Raw genomic sequence first — 17,500 nt, 5'->3', positions numbered from 1 at the left:
ATTAGCACAGAATCCTTTGAAAACATACCATTCAACAAGATTTTCTCACCTCCTCATTTAGTACCACAACTTCCCACCTACAACAACTATTTTTTCTTCAATCTCTCACATAACTTCATTAATAAAGATGATGAAGACCCATAGAGACACCTTACTCTCAGACCCTTTTTTTCATAGGAATTGAGTCACACTCTTGCCTATTTACTGTAATACATGCTTCAGTCGCGGCATATTTTTTTTAATTGCTCTCAACAAATTATCACCTTTACAATACATTCTTGATACCCTCCACATTGCATCTGTATAAATTTCATCATAATTTTTAATACCTTGTATGGCGCATAGATCTTTTTCCCTTTGCTATCAAAGTTATCACATAACTGTTTTATAAGAATTTATTCACAAACCTCCTCCATTGTACAAATCTCCACTGTTCTTCAACTATCAATACCTATATATTTTGTCATTAAAAATCCTACCATATAACTCCCCTGGTACACTAAGTAATAATATGACCCTTTAGCCTAGTCCTCCCAGCCCCTTTCATCCACTTCACCTCGATAAAACAGATTACATATTACTCTCGCCAATTCCTTTGAGACATTTCCTTAACCCAAACATATCTTATAAATCCTTGCCAGTCATTCAATCACACTATCACTCGAGATGCTCATTGGTAATCACTCAAATCCAGGTACCTTCTCTTTCTTAAGCCTCGAAACCGACGTCCTCAACAATGACTTCGACAAGCATTCTCTAAATCCTTTTAGTCTTGAATGCCGCATCTCAGCATCTTCTCTGCCTTCAACATTTGACATATCTTCAAAATACTCTGTGGACCAGAAGCTGCATTTACGACTGGTGGCATCTCTACTTAGTATCTTTTATTCCGAGATCCTATATTCTTTTACATTTCTCTTTCCATTGACTTCTCTATGAAATTACTTTATATTTTCTCTGAAGATCAAATTCGTACTTTTCCCCTCTATGTTTGTTGTTTTTATTCTTGTTATTTTATTCTTACTATCGTATAATTCCTCTAATATGCTTTTGCTTGGTCGTTTCTTCTGTAATGTAACCGCACCTCAAATCATCTCCCTTTTTCATTCACTAAATTTTTTACTTCTTCATACCATACCATATTACTTATCTTTACCACTTCTTCCTATCTTCTTTTACTCACAAATACTCTCTTCTCTTCCATATGTATCTATTTATATATACACACACACACGCATATATATATATATATATATATTAAAAATATTTCGTATTTTCTATAAACAAAATTTGTCTACGAATTTATTTTTTCTTAGTAATTATGAGTTTGATTTAGATATTTTCCATCATAGGCAAATGATTAATGTAATATCATGTTTTCTAAAAACAACTTTATGCGAGATATTTAATCTTTAATATATTGTCAGCATTTTTTTCCCCACACAAATAAAAATGGAATGGATACATTAAATTATCTATATAAAGAAACATTGAGCATATACATACAGGTAAAGGGTCACTATTTATGTCATCATTTTCACCTGCAATGAAGATAAAAAGAACAACTGTATTTTGTATAATTACCTAAGAAATCTGTAAATTCGATACCATGGAAAGTTTAAGGAAGCTCCAATCTTGCGAAGATATATAATCAATAATACTTTTTTGGGAGTAATATATTGCATACCATTGATAATAAACTTTACAACCGGTGCTAACACGGCCCAACTGTTCGCATTTTTTATCATGTGTGATTAGCATAACTGACATTCCCACACTGTTCATCGCCATACCGCAACACATTTCAAATCACATACAATCTGCCATTGGTATATCATTTTGGCATACCACTTTCATTGATGCTCCACTTTACGACTCATTAATCGAATTCTCGTGCGTGTATCTATCTCCACTCCTCACAAACGCCTTCATCATCATTACAGCACATAACGAATGTAAAAGCTCTTTGTGCCTGTCAAGTGATACACACGCGGTCGTATTATTATTGCATTAGGATGGTGGGGTTTGACGGCTCATAATAACAGGTGTGACGCGTCAAGGAGCCCTGCAAGATAGTGATCTCCCTCGGCGTATAATGGGCGCTCTCAAAAGTTAATTTACGAGCGGTAAAGATTAAGTGCGAGATGAACACCGCGCCATTTATCGTTGGAGGTTATGGCCAGGTCTTGCAACTGCAGCGGCATACCTGGATGCATTGTGGTTCAGAGACGAGCCAGTTGATTTTTTTTCTCTTTCATCAGCTTTATTCTTTCTTTCAGTGGTGGGAAACGAGCTTTTATGTCGGTTCATTTGTCTCCGTAAATTACTCTCCTCTCTCTCTCTCTCTCTCTCTCTCTCTCTCTCTCTCTCTCTCTCTCTCAGGGGAGTTGTCACTGGTTGATAAATTACATTTCTTACGATCGTTTTTTTTTTACCTTTGTTATCAATGAGTTCTCTTAATCTGTCTTCTTCCTTTTGTGTCCGTATATTTGTCTGCCTGTTTGTCAGTCAACGGGTTAAATTCGAGTTACCCTTTTCTCTTAACTCTGGCTGTGTTATTTATTCACTAGCATCTGCATCCGCCGGTGGTGAGGCACATAGAAAATTTAAATAGTGTTTCATACTTTTTTCTCCTAGGTTTTCTTGGAACAGGCATTAATTATTTTCTTTTCTTTTCTTCAACAACTTCACGTTAGTGCTGAAATTTTTAAATCTCTCTTTTCTCTGGTTTTATCTAAACATAATAATTGTAATACAGTTTATAATTTTCGTTGAGTTTCAGTTTTTCCTTTATCCATGTTTTCTAACTATGTAAGTATTAATACTTTTTATTTCTTTTGACTGCTCTATTCCGTGAAATTTCTAGGCAAAAGCTAGAAGCTTTTTGATCTTCTCTGATGAATGAACTGTTTTTAATTGATACTTTTCATATCTGTTTTAGGGTAGCAGGTTGGCTAGGGCCCTAGCCACCCGTGAAGATACTACCGGTAGAGAGTTATTGGGTCCTTTAACTGGCCAGACAGTCCTATATTAATCTGGCATATACTTTCCCCATTCTCCTCTATCCTCATACACCTGACAACACTGGGATTACAAAACAATCTTCTTCGCTCAAGGGGTTAACAACTGCACTATTGCTGTTCAGAGGCTACTTTCCTCTTGGTATGGGTTGAAGAGAATCTTTAGCTATGTTAGGTAGCTCTTCCAGGAGGACAATCCAAAATCAAACCATTGATCTCTAGTATTGAGCAGTGTAATAGCCTCTGCGCCATGGTCTTCCACTCTTCTAAGGCAGAGTTCTCTTGCTTGAGAATGCATTCGGGCAAACTATCGAATCATATGTCTGTTTTCTTGTTGTTTTTTTTCAAGGTTATATAATATATAAAATGAAAGGTCTATTTTGATGTTGCTACTGTTCTTAAGATATTTTATTTTAGTTGTTCATCACTTCTTTTGTAGTTTATTTATTACTTTATTTCCTATCTTCATTGGGCTATTTATGCCTGTTGGAGCCCATGGGCTTATAGTATCCTGCTTTTCCAACTAGGGTTGTAGCTTAGCTTGTAATACTACTACTACTACTACTACTACTACTACTAATAATAATAATAATAATAATAATAATAAAAAATAATAATGATAATAATAATAATAATAAAAACCCATAGTAATAATAATAATAATAACAATAATAATAATAATAATAATAATTATTATTATTATTATTATTATTATTATTATTATTATTATTATATTATTATTATTATTATTATTTCTTTCAAAACCAAATACATTTTCTTAATAAAGAGTATGTCTTTATTCTATCATTCTTCTTCTTCAGAAGAGTATGATTTAATGGTAATAATAATTTTGTAAATATTCATTTGTGAAAAAGGTGATATCCACAGGCCCAAATTAGCTCATTATGATCTTCATTTGCACCCAACTTATTTTACCTGCGTTATGTTTAAATATTAAAAATAAAATTTGAATTAGTTTATCGAGCAAGGTATAAAAAATTGCTATAAAGATGATTTAACCTTTACATTCTTGTGCCTATATATATATATATATATATATATATATATATATATATATATATATATATATATATTCACACATGTATATATGTGTACAGAAGCAATAACACACATACACGAGTTCACTCTACATATATGTATGTGTATGTATACATATACAGTATACACACACACAAACACACACACATATATATACATATATATATATATATATATATATATATATATATATATATATATATATATAATATATATATATATAATCATATTTATACAGACATATATATATATATATATATATATATATATATATATATAAATATTTATATTCATATGATTTACATTGATTGTGTCTTTATATCTTCATACCGTAACTTATATTATCATCAATTTATATCAACGGCCAAATGAGACACATATAAGCGTACCTTTAGTCCCTCATCACTTCAATACTCTAAGTTGAGTTTTTTTTCTTTCCCCGTCTCTGAAAATATTTCAAGTATGTCTAGGAAATCACTCACACTCATGTTAAAAGCGGGGGAAAATCTAATGTATCTCTCACTTTCAATCTCCCAAGCGGAAAATCACGTTAAAGAGCCAAGACCAAGACCTATCTGTAGGTCTTGGTACAAACCATTCGGGCCAAGAAGCCCATCAATCAATAACATCGCTGGATATATCACTTTCGCTCAAAGTATGGCTGGTTTCACGGGGAAAGAAAACTTAACAAATAGTTTTATCTTCCTTATTTTTTTAGTCTTTATGTGTTCTCATTCATGTTAAGGTTTTTACCTCCTCGTGAAGAAAATTTTACGCTTCTTCATATTATCACACATACACACACTGACACACACATATCTATGTGCGTGTTTGTGTATACATATGTATGTACATATTTTTATATATAAATATATATACAAACATATATATGTTTATATGTATATATATATATATATATATATATATGTGTGTGTGGGGGGGGTGTATTTACATATATAGAGTATAAATATATATGTGTGTGTGTGAGTGTGTTCAAGTTGACAATGTTGAAATAGCTATGTTCATATTCAGCTGCAGTCAGAACGCTTTACCTAAAAGCATCTTTAGATGGAAAGATATTAAATAGAATCTTCTTAAATCAGTCTTCCGTAGCCCTCCTTATCATTAGTCGTGTATCACGTCCATTTGAACCAGTTCTTTGAGACTTCATAGCTCTCTCTCTCTCTCTCTCTCTCTCTCTCTCTCTCTCTCTCTCTCTCTCTCTCTCTCTCTCTCTCTCATATGAAGAAGTCCTTATGACCGGAGAATCATTCTAAATTAAAATCTACTGGACTTGGATGGTCATCCTAAAGGGTTCATTCAGCGACCTGGTAGAGCATTATTGGGAATTTAAGTCTTCGTTCCCCCTGTAAGTTAGCCACTCCTATGAAAACCTTAATCCAATTAACTCCCCAGAGGAGGATATTTGGACGCCAAATGAAAGGAAATTTGAAGCCAAGAGCTAGGTCTTTTCATAAAACTTCCTCGATTACATCCCCCCTCCCCCAGCCCCATTACAAACTCCGCTCTTTACAAACTGAAAAGGGTAAAACACAAGACTTCCGGGTAAATGAAAAGTTTTTTTTTTCATTTTTATCGTAATTATCTCTCATTTACCCACAACACATTTGCGTTACCAAACTCCCGCTGGCTTTTCATTGTAAGCTTTGGCTTACCCTCGTTTATCCCATTAACTCTGTAAATATTACTAATGTAAAATTATAGAAGCTTTTATTCAGCTTTGAAAGAACCAGAAGAGTGAGTCTGACAGTACTGTTAATCTATTCCATCTCAGGAACGGAAAATGATGAAAAATTCTAGGATTATATTCTATAAATATCTGAACATTTCTATCTGTTATCATTATTAGTTTAATACTAGACAAGCTACAACCCTAGTTGGAAAAGCAGGATGCTATAACCCCAACGGCTCCAACAGGGATAAAAGCCCAGTGAGGAAAGGAATTAAGAAAATAATTAAACTATAAGATAAGTAATGAACAACTAAAATAAATCCTAAAATGAATACTAATCCTACCAAAGTGACTTTATCTGATAGTTATTGTACTCATTTTAAAAACAATTTCGGCGTCAATGACCTTCGATATCAGGATGCCAGAGTTCTTTACACCATTCATTCATTCATTAAATTTTCTTTATAAGTCCTCAGGCCTTTCCTGATATTTGTATTTCATCAAGTATTGACAGACATGCAGAGATACCGAGTAATACAGCTATCTCTCTCTCTCTCTCTCTCTCTCTCTCTCTCTCTCTCTCTCTCTCTCTCTCTCTCTCTCTCTCTCTCTCTCTCTCTCTCTCCCCTAACGGAAAAACTGTAAATAGTAATTAAATGTCCAGGGATCTTTGGAAAAAAGGAAAACATTTGGAAAATGTTTCATTCGTCCGTCCCCTTCTCTTTCATATTTTTTCGTCTATCGAATGGGAAAAAGCATAGGAACATAAGGACTGAATTAAAAATACCAACTTTATAGAAGATGGGAAAAAGGCAATGTGAGGAAAATTATAATTTTACGATATAAAATAATGTTTCAGTTTTATTATTATTATCACTAGTGTACGCGAACATGCAATTTACCCCTTCCCAACCCCTCCCCCTTTCCTAACTACAAAACGGCAGTTGGGGCAATCTGGGGGAGATCGTGGTTTCCTAGTGTACCTCTCTGGATAACCTATCTCAGTAGGGTATGAATACTCTCTCTCCCCCCTCCCGAGGGACGGGAAGACACAGAATTGTCACAAGTTTGGCAATGCTGCTGAGCGCGACAGGGAGAAATATATATATATATATATATATATGTATGTATATATATATGTATATATATATATATATGTATATATATATATATATGTATATATATATGTATATATATATATATATATATATGTGTGTGTGTGTGTATATATATATATAAATTTATTTATATATATATATAAATAAATGTATATATATATACATATATATATATATATATATATATATATATATATATAAATATATATATGAGGACACTTTTTCTTTGCTATAGAGGGGGATTACAATTATCATTATCTCTATTAATATTATACTGAATATTGTTATTAATGCTGCTATTATCGTAACTATTTTTTTACACCAATGCAGGAAGGAGAGATCATGTTACGGAAGCTTTTCATTGCGATCCTCACATAATGACTAATAAACGATATCCTATTTTTACTTAATTTCAGCAACAGATACTAGATCTATGTACAGTAAGATTCAAAAGCGGATAATTTAAATAAATAAACCCATCTGGAAACTATTTTACTATGCCTGTGACTTTCAACGAAACTATAAAATCAATTACTGATATAATTTTTTTTAACGTCCCTAATAACTTATTTAACTGCAATTTGTCGAATAGTTACACCTCAGATAACATACCGCGAGAGCAAGAAAAGGTGAACAATAAAAAAATCGCGTGAGGGTAATATGTTCACACAGTTCCCATTTGACACCTGCAGACAAAGTACCTTTCGGTAGGTAAGACTCATGAGGCACCTGTACTGGAAATATTACTTACCCTGCAGCATTCAGAATATGCAAGATCGCAATGGTTACCAGGTGGAGGCCAAAGGTGTCTTGCTATGTAGAAAACATGTTTATCACCACTGTTCGTGTTTTACATGCATACGCATATATATATATATATATATATAAATATATATATATATATATATATATACTCATATCTATATAAAAGCATACACACACCTCCCCTATGTAATAATAAACAGTGCCTGGTTATGTATATCAATATATCAATATATCAATATATCAATATATATATATATATATATATATCGATCACACTTAGTTCCCCGACCTTCACGGGACAGGGAGTAGTCAATCCCTGGTGAGAGGGGAGTGTGTGTGCTCGTATGTGCATATCTGTCTCTATATTTATCGGTCCTTTTCGACGGGTCGTGTACACCTATATATATAATATATATATATATATATATATATATATATATATATATATTCATCAGCAATATATTATTTGAGTACTTGTATACATACCAAACCTAAATTCGAGATGGTCATTACAAGAAAACATTCAGTAAATGCTTGTAACGCCAAGACCATTATTTGAAACTTGATATTATCATCATCACAATTCTTATTGTATCATCAGTTTGGTACGACACACACACACACACACACACATATATATATATATATATATATATCACCTAAACAAACAAAACAATCAATAACATTCAAGGAGTTATTTCTGTGAGTAAAATTCTATCCACCTCTTGTAGGGGGAATAAAGATGACGGAATAAATATTTTAAATACAATAGTACAAGAGTAAAGATATGATATAGAAAAACAAAAAGATAAAGTAAAACGGACACTCGATAGAGCGCATACCTTCGCCTATATCATGTTGTATATCATAAGCTAGGTAACTTAATTATGCACATTTTTGCACTAGTTTCATGGAAATCAGAGAAAAAAAGACTTTTTTACCTTTTCGTCATCTTGACCTTGACCTTTGATCTAATCCCTCTAAAAATTTGATAAAATTGTTCTTGCATCATGGCTAATCCTCCAACGAAATTTCATGAGATTCGATCATATACATTTTGAGTTATGCGAATCACAATCACACAGACAGACAGACATACGTACAAATAGATACATACTCCAATCAAAACATAACCTTCGCCGCAACAAAGTTGGCGAAGGTAATAAGATCTTTGGCGCTATGAAGCTTAACGGAAGATGGTGATCAAGTGACTTTGCAGAGTTCATGAGTTAGTGATTAAGTGATTGTGTATGGTGATACCGTGACTTAATAAATGTAATCGCTGATTAAGGGAAGAAGGTGACTAAGCAAAGGGATTCAGGAAGACATTATTGCGAGTCAGAGATCGATTAAGGGGATTGAGTAAACTCAAGTGAGTGGAATAAGCGACTGTTTGATTAGTATTTCATACAAATGAGAATTGTTGCTATTTTGAGTTTGTTTCATTCAGATTTCATACGAATGAATACAGTCATTCTCCCGTTAATTAAAAGGATAATTATCAAATATTTCCTATCTACCAGCATAAGAAGAAATTAATGTAAATCATTTGTTTGCTCTTCCACATCGTATTTTTGTATTTCATTATTCTTCTTCTAAAAGTAAAATTTTTGTATCTTCCTCTTTTGAGGTAATATTAGACAGCGCATCAGCTTTATTCATTTTTTATGTGAAAAGTCTACAATGCATTCATGTATTTTTACCGAGGAGTAAATCAAAAAGAATACGAGTGCTTATATCTTTCCCTAGGGTTACGTAAGTCTTCTGATACTAAAGACAGCCAGCTACTGTATTATAATCTCTCTCTCTCTCTCTCTCTCTCTCTCTCTCTCTCTCTCTCTCTCTCTCTCTCTCTCTCCATATATATTTATAGAGAGAGTTATAACTCCTTTTGTTAACGTGGAAACCTAAAAAATATCTATTTATGTAACATTGTCATATTCCTTCCAATCGAATGTAATATTTCTTCTTTTTTTCTGGTTTTCCAGATGGTCGAGCAGGAGGTGGCGGCCGCCGCGGAGACCCCAAATATTTGGACGTCATCAGAGAACGCCCGATCAGAGTGACAGTCAAAGTCCTGGTCCCGGTTAGGGAACATCCAAAGGTGAGGCTTAGACAATTTTTTTATTCAACGCTCAAGAACGTGTAATGTTGGTATCAATACATCATAAATAAAATAAAATTATCTTTAAAAGGCTTGGTCAAATGCAGTTTCGGGAATTCGTTTACCAATTATCCACAATGAAAAGTTGACGTGTGTTTCAAAACTACAGTAGTGTTTAATCCTCATGATTGTTGTGGCCTATTGATAACGTCTCTACCTAATGATCGCCAGAATGGAGTTCGAGTCCCGCTCAATTTCGTTAGTTCCTTTAGTGTATGTAACCTCACCATCCTTGTGAGCTAAGGATAGAGAGTTTGCGGGAGGCTATAGGTCTATCTGCTAAGTCATCAGCAGCCATTGCCTGGCCCTCACTGGTCCTAGCTTGGGTGGAGAGGGGGCTTGGTTGCTAATCATAATAAATATGGTCAGTCTCTGGGGCATTGTCACTGTCCCTTGCCTCTGCCATTTATGAGCGGCCTTTAAATCTTTGAAACAAGGTTTTATCACACGAAATATACATCGAAGTGTTATTTTGAGGGGCGGGGTTTATGGCTCTTAATATTTGAAGAAATGGCTGTATATTAAATCTATTCTATGGCTTCTCACTAGCAGAAATAGCAATATTTAAAATCTGTAGGAAAAGTGCACTAAACTTAATGCACGGCATTAAAGAGAATTGTTAATTTTTAAGAACAAATCAAATATTTGCGTAATCATGTGTAGCTCTAATAATTGTCATGGAAATGTAAGTGTATCAAGTTCATTGAATAGGAAATATATTAGATAAACCTTGATAAATCTTACGTATCCATTCTCGTTTGTAAAGGAGGTAATTTGTTTGCTAAATGTTTATTCGTTAAATCCTATTTTTTTTTATATTGCGCGGATTTATCACAAGAACTTTACAAACTCCCTATAATACTAAAACAAAGTGAAGGGGAAAGTTTAATTTATTAGCATGGAAACCAGAAAGAATTGAATTTACAAAATTTAATTTATGATAAAGACATTTTGCAAAATAATTTTTAACATGAACAGGTGCAAAATTCTGAACTGCACAATTCTATTTTCTGTTTAAAATTGATAACGACACACTATACCCATAAACCAAAGAGGAGTAATATAAAGCATAGCTTTGAGGTTTGCTTTCGTTCATGCATATTTCATTAACTTTTTTCTTTTGTTTTTCATTTATGAGTGAGAACCAACTTTCTTTTTATTCTTCAGGTTTTCTATTCACATTCTTACCCTTTCACTACCCTTGCGTGTATGCTTAGGTCAGATAATATAAACATTACTAATATCCTGAATATTAAGAAAATGATAGCTATGACAAAATCAAGTATTGCAAAATTTTATCTAATTACTTAGGACATCTTTGTCATGTGGAAATAGATTTATCATTTAATTAATGATTCAAGTTAAAGTGCATTTCTATGATCAATCTTTATTTTGTATACATCTACATTAACTTTTCTTTTAACAGAACATAAATATTTCGGAGGGCATAATTTTTGTCTTTCGAGGACAAAAAAATGGAGTTTATTATGATATAGGCCTCCAATTTTCTTAATTCACTACTGCTTTATCGATTCCCAAATAATTGAGCATAAGGCTATTATAAAATGTGCAAAATCATCTGAGATGTATGAAAAATAAAATGTTTACAATAATTAGAGAATGGTATGAAATTGAATTATAGCAATGAGTCCGTGTTAAGGTTGATTCACAAAGGCAGGTTTAGAAAGATGTTTCTTTGATTGCCCATGATGTAATCTATAAAATTTATAGGAACTTTACTTTGTTTGAGATTTAACACTCATACGCCAAAATTACTCTTCATCATCGTGATTTCTTTTTATCAGTTAATTACGTAAGTGTTGGTTGTCATTCAAAGTCTACAAGCATTAGTAGGTAATCAAACTATTCTAGTGTTTTGCAAAACTACCATGAAAAATTAATGGAATTTAGATACTATTCGTTCATGAAAGGCTAAAAACTATAATACAAAATTTTAAATTTCAACCAAAACCAGACTTAGGAATAACAAGAAAAACAAGCAAATGAAAATAAATATCCACTCGTCTGACAAGAGGTGATGAACTATACGAGGTGAAGAGCCGCTGGGGTTTGAATGCAGAGATCCCCCGGGAAGTTTGCGTTTGGGATTGGGGGGGTAGGGGGTGGGGGAGGGGGGGAGTTGGGGGTGGCTTCTATGAGGGAATGGATGAAGGTCGGGGTGGAACTATGAGGCTGGCACTGGGGGTTGGCACTCTGTTAGCGGTGGTGCTCCTTTAATGATTCGTAGTGGTATAACGCCAGTCTTTGGCTGTTTGCTTTCATTCTACCCCTTTGCTTTCATTCTACCGTGGGGCTTCAGTGCTATGGTCAGAGGGTAATTACTTTCATGCTTGCTATCTTTTTATGTCATTTGGTTACTTATTTATGTGGCTCTTCTTTATGGTTGAAGATAATGGGCTTATTAACCCATTTTTTCATTTATCTTTTCTTCGATTTTCAAATTACAGTATTCACTTCTGCTTCGAAAGAAGTGGAATTATACATACCAGTCGGTATTATTTCATAATAGAAATGCATTTTATTATATTACCTTTTAATATCATATATTTATCTTTTCAAACAGAAGTTTTCTTAGCTAAATGTCCACCGAATGAGTCAGTTGATAATGTAAGAGATAAGCAACATTATTTTAGAGAATATAAACCTGAACATGGATTACGGTTTTATACCTGTAAACATCTTTCTTTCGTAAAGAAAAACATTCGCTATATTATGGTAGCCTATTGGATAAATCTCTGCTTGCAATCTGTTGGAAGGGAGTTCGAGGCCTCCTCAAGCTCGATAGACTCTAATAGTGTATGTAACCTTACCATCGATGTGAGCTAAGGTTAAGGGAAGGGGGATTTTGGGGGAGTCTATAGAACTACCTACTGAGTCATCACCAGCCATTGCCTGGCCCTCCCTGGTCCAAGCTTGATGGAGAAGGGGACTTGGGCGCTGATCATATGTATGACTGGTCAGTTTCTTGGGCATTGTCGGCCCCTTGTCTCTACCATTCCTGAACGACCTTTCAAAACACAAAGTAAAAAGAAATTAACAGTGGTAATGGAGTAATTTCTATTCGCCCTCTAACACTATTCTTGAAGATTTATTGTATAGCCACTTATCCTATGTTTGCGTCATATATAACTCGTAATGCTTTCCTTCGAGGTTTTTTTCAGCGCTAAATTCGACCATAGAAGAGATCTCTGTAGTGAGCTTCACACCATTATTTTAATGGATACTATCATTAGTACACTGTTGAGATTAATCCTAGCTCACTTTCCCTGTCTACCTTGCGCTTATATCAATATTTTTAGCTCGGGGATGGATTAAAGATAATGTTAATTAGCTTTAGAGTTCTCTCTCTCTCTCTCTCTCTCTCTCTCTCTCTCTCTCTCTCTCTCTCTCTCTCTCTCTCTCTCTCTCTCTAAGAGAGAGGAGAGAGAGAGAGAGAGAGAGAGAGAGAGAGTTAACAGACAAATAACTTTTTTATAATCATTCTTAGATTGTACATCTGTAAAATAACCAATGGTATAAGATTACCCTGAATTATTAGAGTACTGGAGCAATATTGAAATCTCAAACCTAAATTTAAAGAGTGGATATGCAGGACTTAACTACTAGCGATACCTATACATGCGTTTCATTTATGTAAAAACATGAATTTGAATCTGTGTACATTTGTCCATCACATGGTGCCCTATATACCCAACCTCCTCCTTTTAAGAGAGTTTGCAATATGTTATTATATTGATTTCATCCTTTCACAAAAAGTGATCCAAATGCAATTCTGTGGGCGGTTGATCTATCCTATCATTTCTCTATTATGATTAATATTTTTCTATAATGTGAATTATCAACTGAGTTATGTAAGGATATTTTTTCTATTATTTTAATTTACAAAAAATAAACAGTTGCGAGTATAAATGTTTTGACTATAGGATAACTTACAAAATATGATAGAAGGTATAAATTCAACTGTCATGAATTTTGCGCATAATTTAGTTTTAATATCTTGTAAGGATACGAATAAAGGAAAAATATCTTTAGGGTTATGAGAAATAACAATTGTAATCAGATATTTCATGAAGAAATATGAACACAAATCTTCTTATAGACACACTATGGTAATGTGTATATTCTTACTGAATGTGCATAATATGGGTAGGTACACATAAACAAGACAAAAAAAATAAAAATCATATGTATAAGGTGGTGGGTTATAGAAAATGTATTAGGTAGACACCAACTTCGATATTCATGAAAGAATTATTTGAAATATCATTACATAGCTAATATTTATTAATTTATTATATGGAGCTCCCATAGTTCTTAAAGATTTCTAATGTTAAAGAGACCCACCAAATTTAAATGTCTTTGAAATGATATTGGCATTGACATTTAGTATTCACAATTAAAGGTAAAGACGAAGTACGTCTTCATAACCATTGCTTTTACTTATTTTCCTGATATTCTCGAAATTGATTTGATATACTTTATTCCCAGTAATACCCATAGCATTTTTGTGTGAAAATTGCCTTGATTCCCTGTATTGCCAGCAATACAAATAGCCTTTTTCAAATTGCTTTGATTACTTATATTGTCAGCAATACCCATTATGCATTTCATTTTGTAAAAATGACTTGGTTTCCTGTACTGCTAGCAATACATATAGCAATTCGTTTTTGTGAATTTTTTTTTTTTAACTAACTTGGAGCTTTCCCCCCTTTTTCCAATAACGAAAACAGCGACCTGATCCTCTGAGGTTACGGATGGTCTCAAATCGCTCTCTTTCATTTTTCATCCTCGCAGAAATTCCCTTCTGTATCCGTCGCTTTTCCCATAAACTCTGTTTTTGATGACGGTACGACAGCAAAAGATGCGTTCGGGAGAGAGAGAGAAAAGGGAGAAGAAATGAAAAACGGAAGAAGAGGGAAGAAGAAGAGTGAAGGTATGTGGGTGACGTTAAGAAAAGAACCGACCGAAGGGAGTCTTGACGGGGCCAAAGCAGCTACGATTCGGAAGGAATTATTTTTGACAGTGATATAATGTCTCGATTCAGGACCGACGAAGCGGCTGGAACTGTCTCGGGCTGATAACCTCTTCCTACCTTTCTTCTCGCATCTTTTCTTCTTACTCCTTTACTTCATTTTCCTCTACACCCTTATCCTCGATATTTCCTTCTCCTTTTACTTCCTACCCCTGTCCCTTAGCCACCCAACATCTTACAGTGAAAAACGAGAAAAGGCGATTTAAAAGGATTCCCCCAAATGTCGTTCGACTGAGGCAGCCATAGTATGAGCATGCATCTTAATTGCCCTTTTGGTCGCTCTCTTCTTCTTCTTCTTCTTCTTCTTCTTCTTCTTCTTCTTCTTCTCGTGGTTCTGTAGCCGATGTTTGTGGTTATCAGTGCTTTATGGCTTCGACGTTTTCTGTGAGTTTCCCTAAATGTTTTATTTAAGGCGGAAGAACAGACAAAAAGGTAAGAAATTATTTAATAAATGGGAAATAAAGAAAGAGAAAAAAAATTGGATTTAAGAAGAAAATTAAGCAGGAAGAATATGAAGAAAGCCAAGAAACTATACAATAAATGAGAAGTAAGGAAATAGAAAAAAAAAATTGGATTCAAGAAGAAAATTAATGAGGATTAGAAAAAGGGGAGAAATTATATGAACACTAAATGGGAAATAAGGGAAGAAAAAAATAGATTAAAGAAGAAAATTAAGGAGGCATCATTAGAAAGAAAGACAGGAAATGATACACTAAATGAAAAATAAGGAAAGAGTTAAAAATTTAATTCAAGAAGAAAACTAATGAGGAAGAATAGAAAAAGGGGGAGAAATTATATAAACACTAAATGGAAAATAAGGGAAGAGAAAAAAATAAATCAAAGAAGAAAATGAAGGAGGCATCATTAGAAAAGAAGACAGGGAATGATGCACCGAATGGGAAATAAAGGTAAAGAAAAAAAATAAGAAATAACGAAGAAAACTAAGAAATTTCTTCGAAAAGGACAATCTTTCCGGCCTACACCTGAACTTGAACCGAGTAAAAAGACTTTCCATATGGATTTCTTTGTTCAGTAATTCCCTTACAGAAAGAGGCTCACAATAAGGCCTGGTATCATACCCCTTAAGGAGATTCGTTATGATCTCAAATAGAAATATCTCTCTCTCTCTCTCTCTCTCTCTCTCTCTCTCTCTCCTCTCTCTCTCTCTCTCTCTCTCTCTCTCTCTCTCTCTCTCTCTCTCTCTCTCGAAAATTCCCTTACAGAAAGAGGCCCTCAATAAGATCTGGTATCATACAACAAATAGAAATATCTCTCTCTCTCTCTCGTTACTTAAAAGCTAAGGCAACAAGCCTTACAAGACTTGAATCCCCCTTCAGTGTCCTCGACAGAACCAGACATTTTACGAGAGAAATCGCGATAACAAGAATATATAGAGGAAAATAACTTCACCGAAAAGACTGTTTAATTGAGGAAATAAAGGATTCCAGACTTGATAAAGTGGAATGGCTTGTCAGGAAAGAGCTCAGAGCTGTAACGTTATGTCAGAGTGTCTTCCTATTTTTCTATACATATTCTTTTGTTATATGAGCAGGTTTATTAAGCTACTAGTGTAAGCTACCCGCCAAAAAGGACGGCTAAATATTTTGTTAGGTATATATTCATACATGCGCATGCACAAACATACTGTAGATTCATCCCTTCCCATCCCATCCCTCTTCCCTAACTACCACACGGCAGTTTGGGCAATTTATGTATGATTGTTTCTTCCGAGAGGTTGCCGCTCAGCGTAATAGGAAATATATATAAACACTGTACATATATATATATATATATATATATATATATATATATATATATATATATATAATATATATATATATTATATATATATATGTATGTATATATATACATATATATATATCATTGTATATATATATATATATATATATATATACATATATATATATATATATATATATATATATATATATATATATACTGTATATATAGCCAGACGCTTTCTTTCTATTATATGAAGGAAATAATTTTCGGGGAATTTTCAAGAGACGGTACCAATCACTCTATTATTGTTGGTATGAACGTGAACACGTGAAAAAATGAAAAACAATAGTGAAATGTTGGCTGTAATTGCTGTTGTCTTTCATAAGTCCCTACGAAAAATCATGTTTGAAATGAGATTCAGAAATCTAAAAATCCTCACATAATGGAAGAGGGGAGAGAGATGACTTAGATATCAAAGACCTGTAATTAATCAAAGTCGAAGGGTAAGACACAAAAGATAATTTATTACCCGGTAATGATACGTGGAGATGTCAAGCATCATTAATTAAATTTATATCGAACTGTTCACTTACAAAGACATTTTCATAATCCTCTCAAGTTCTGTGTAAGTTGTATTCTATGCAATTTGTCTTTAAACCTATTAATGGTCTACATTTTATTTATTTAAACTAACCTTTACCTCCGCTAACGAAGTTGCGAGGAGGTTATGTTTTCACCTTGTTTGTCTGTTTGTTTGTTTGTAAACAATTTCCAGGCCACAATTTTAACTCATAAAGTTGTGAACCTTTCAAGGATTGATTTTTATGTTAAGACGTTGAAGTGATTCAATTTTGAAAGTCCTAGGTCAAAGGTCAAGGTCAAGGT

General features: G+C 33.6%; 1 protein-coding gene across 2 annotated transcripts in view; it reads left to right on the top strand.

Moving 5' to 3' along the window:
• Nucleotides 1–17,500, top strand: part of LOC137629454 (KH domain-containing, RNA-binding, signal transduction-associated protein 2-like) — a 255,746-nt gene that overhangs the window by 178,281 nt on the left and 59,965 nt on the right. For both annotated transcript variants that reach the window (XM_068360760.1, XM_068360759.1), the window contains one exon: nucleotides 9,644–9,759. In XM_068360760.1, the coding sequence (XP_068216861.1) occupies nucleotides 9,644–9,759 (116 nt within the window). The remainder of the gene's footprint in view (nucleotides 1–9,643; nucleotides 9,760–17,500) is intronic.

This window comes from Palaemon carinicauda, chromosome 37, assembly GCF_036898095.1.
Source record: "Palaemon carinicauda isolate YSFRI2023 chromosome 37, ASM3689809v2, whole genome shotgun sequence".
Classification (NCBI taxonomy): Eukaryota; Metazoa; Arthropoda; class Malacostraca; order Decapoda; family Palaemonidae; genus Palaemon; species Palaemon carinicauda.
Note: the sequence above shows the minus strand (reverse complement) of the source record. Positions and strands in the feature narration are given on the sequence as shown.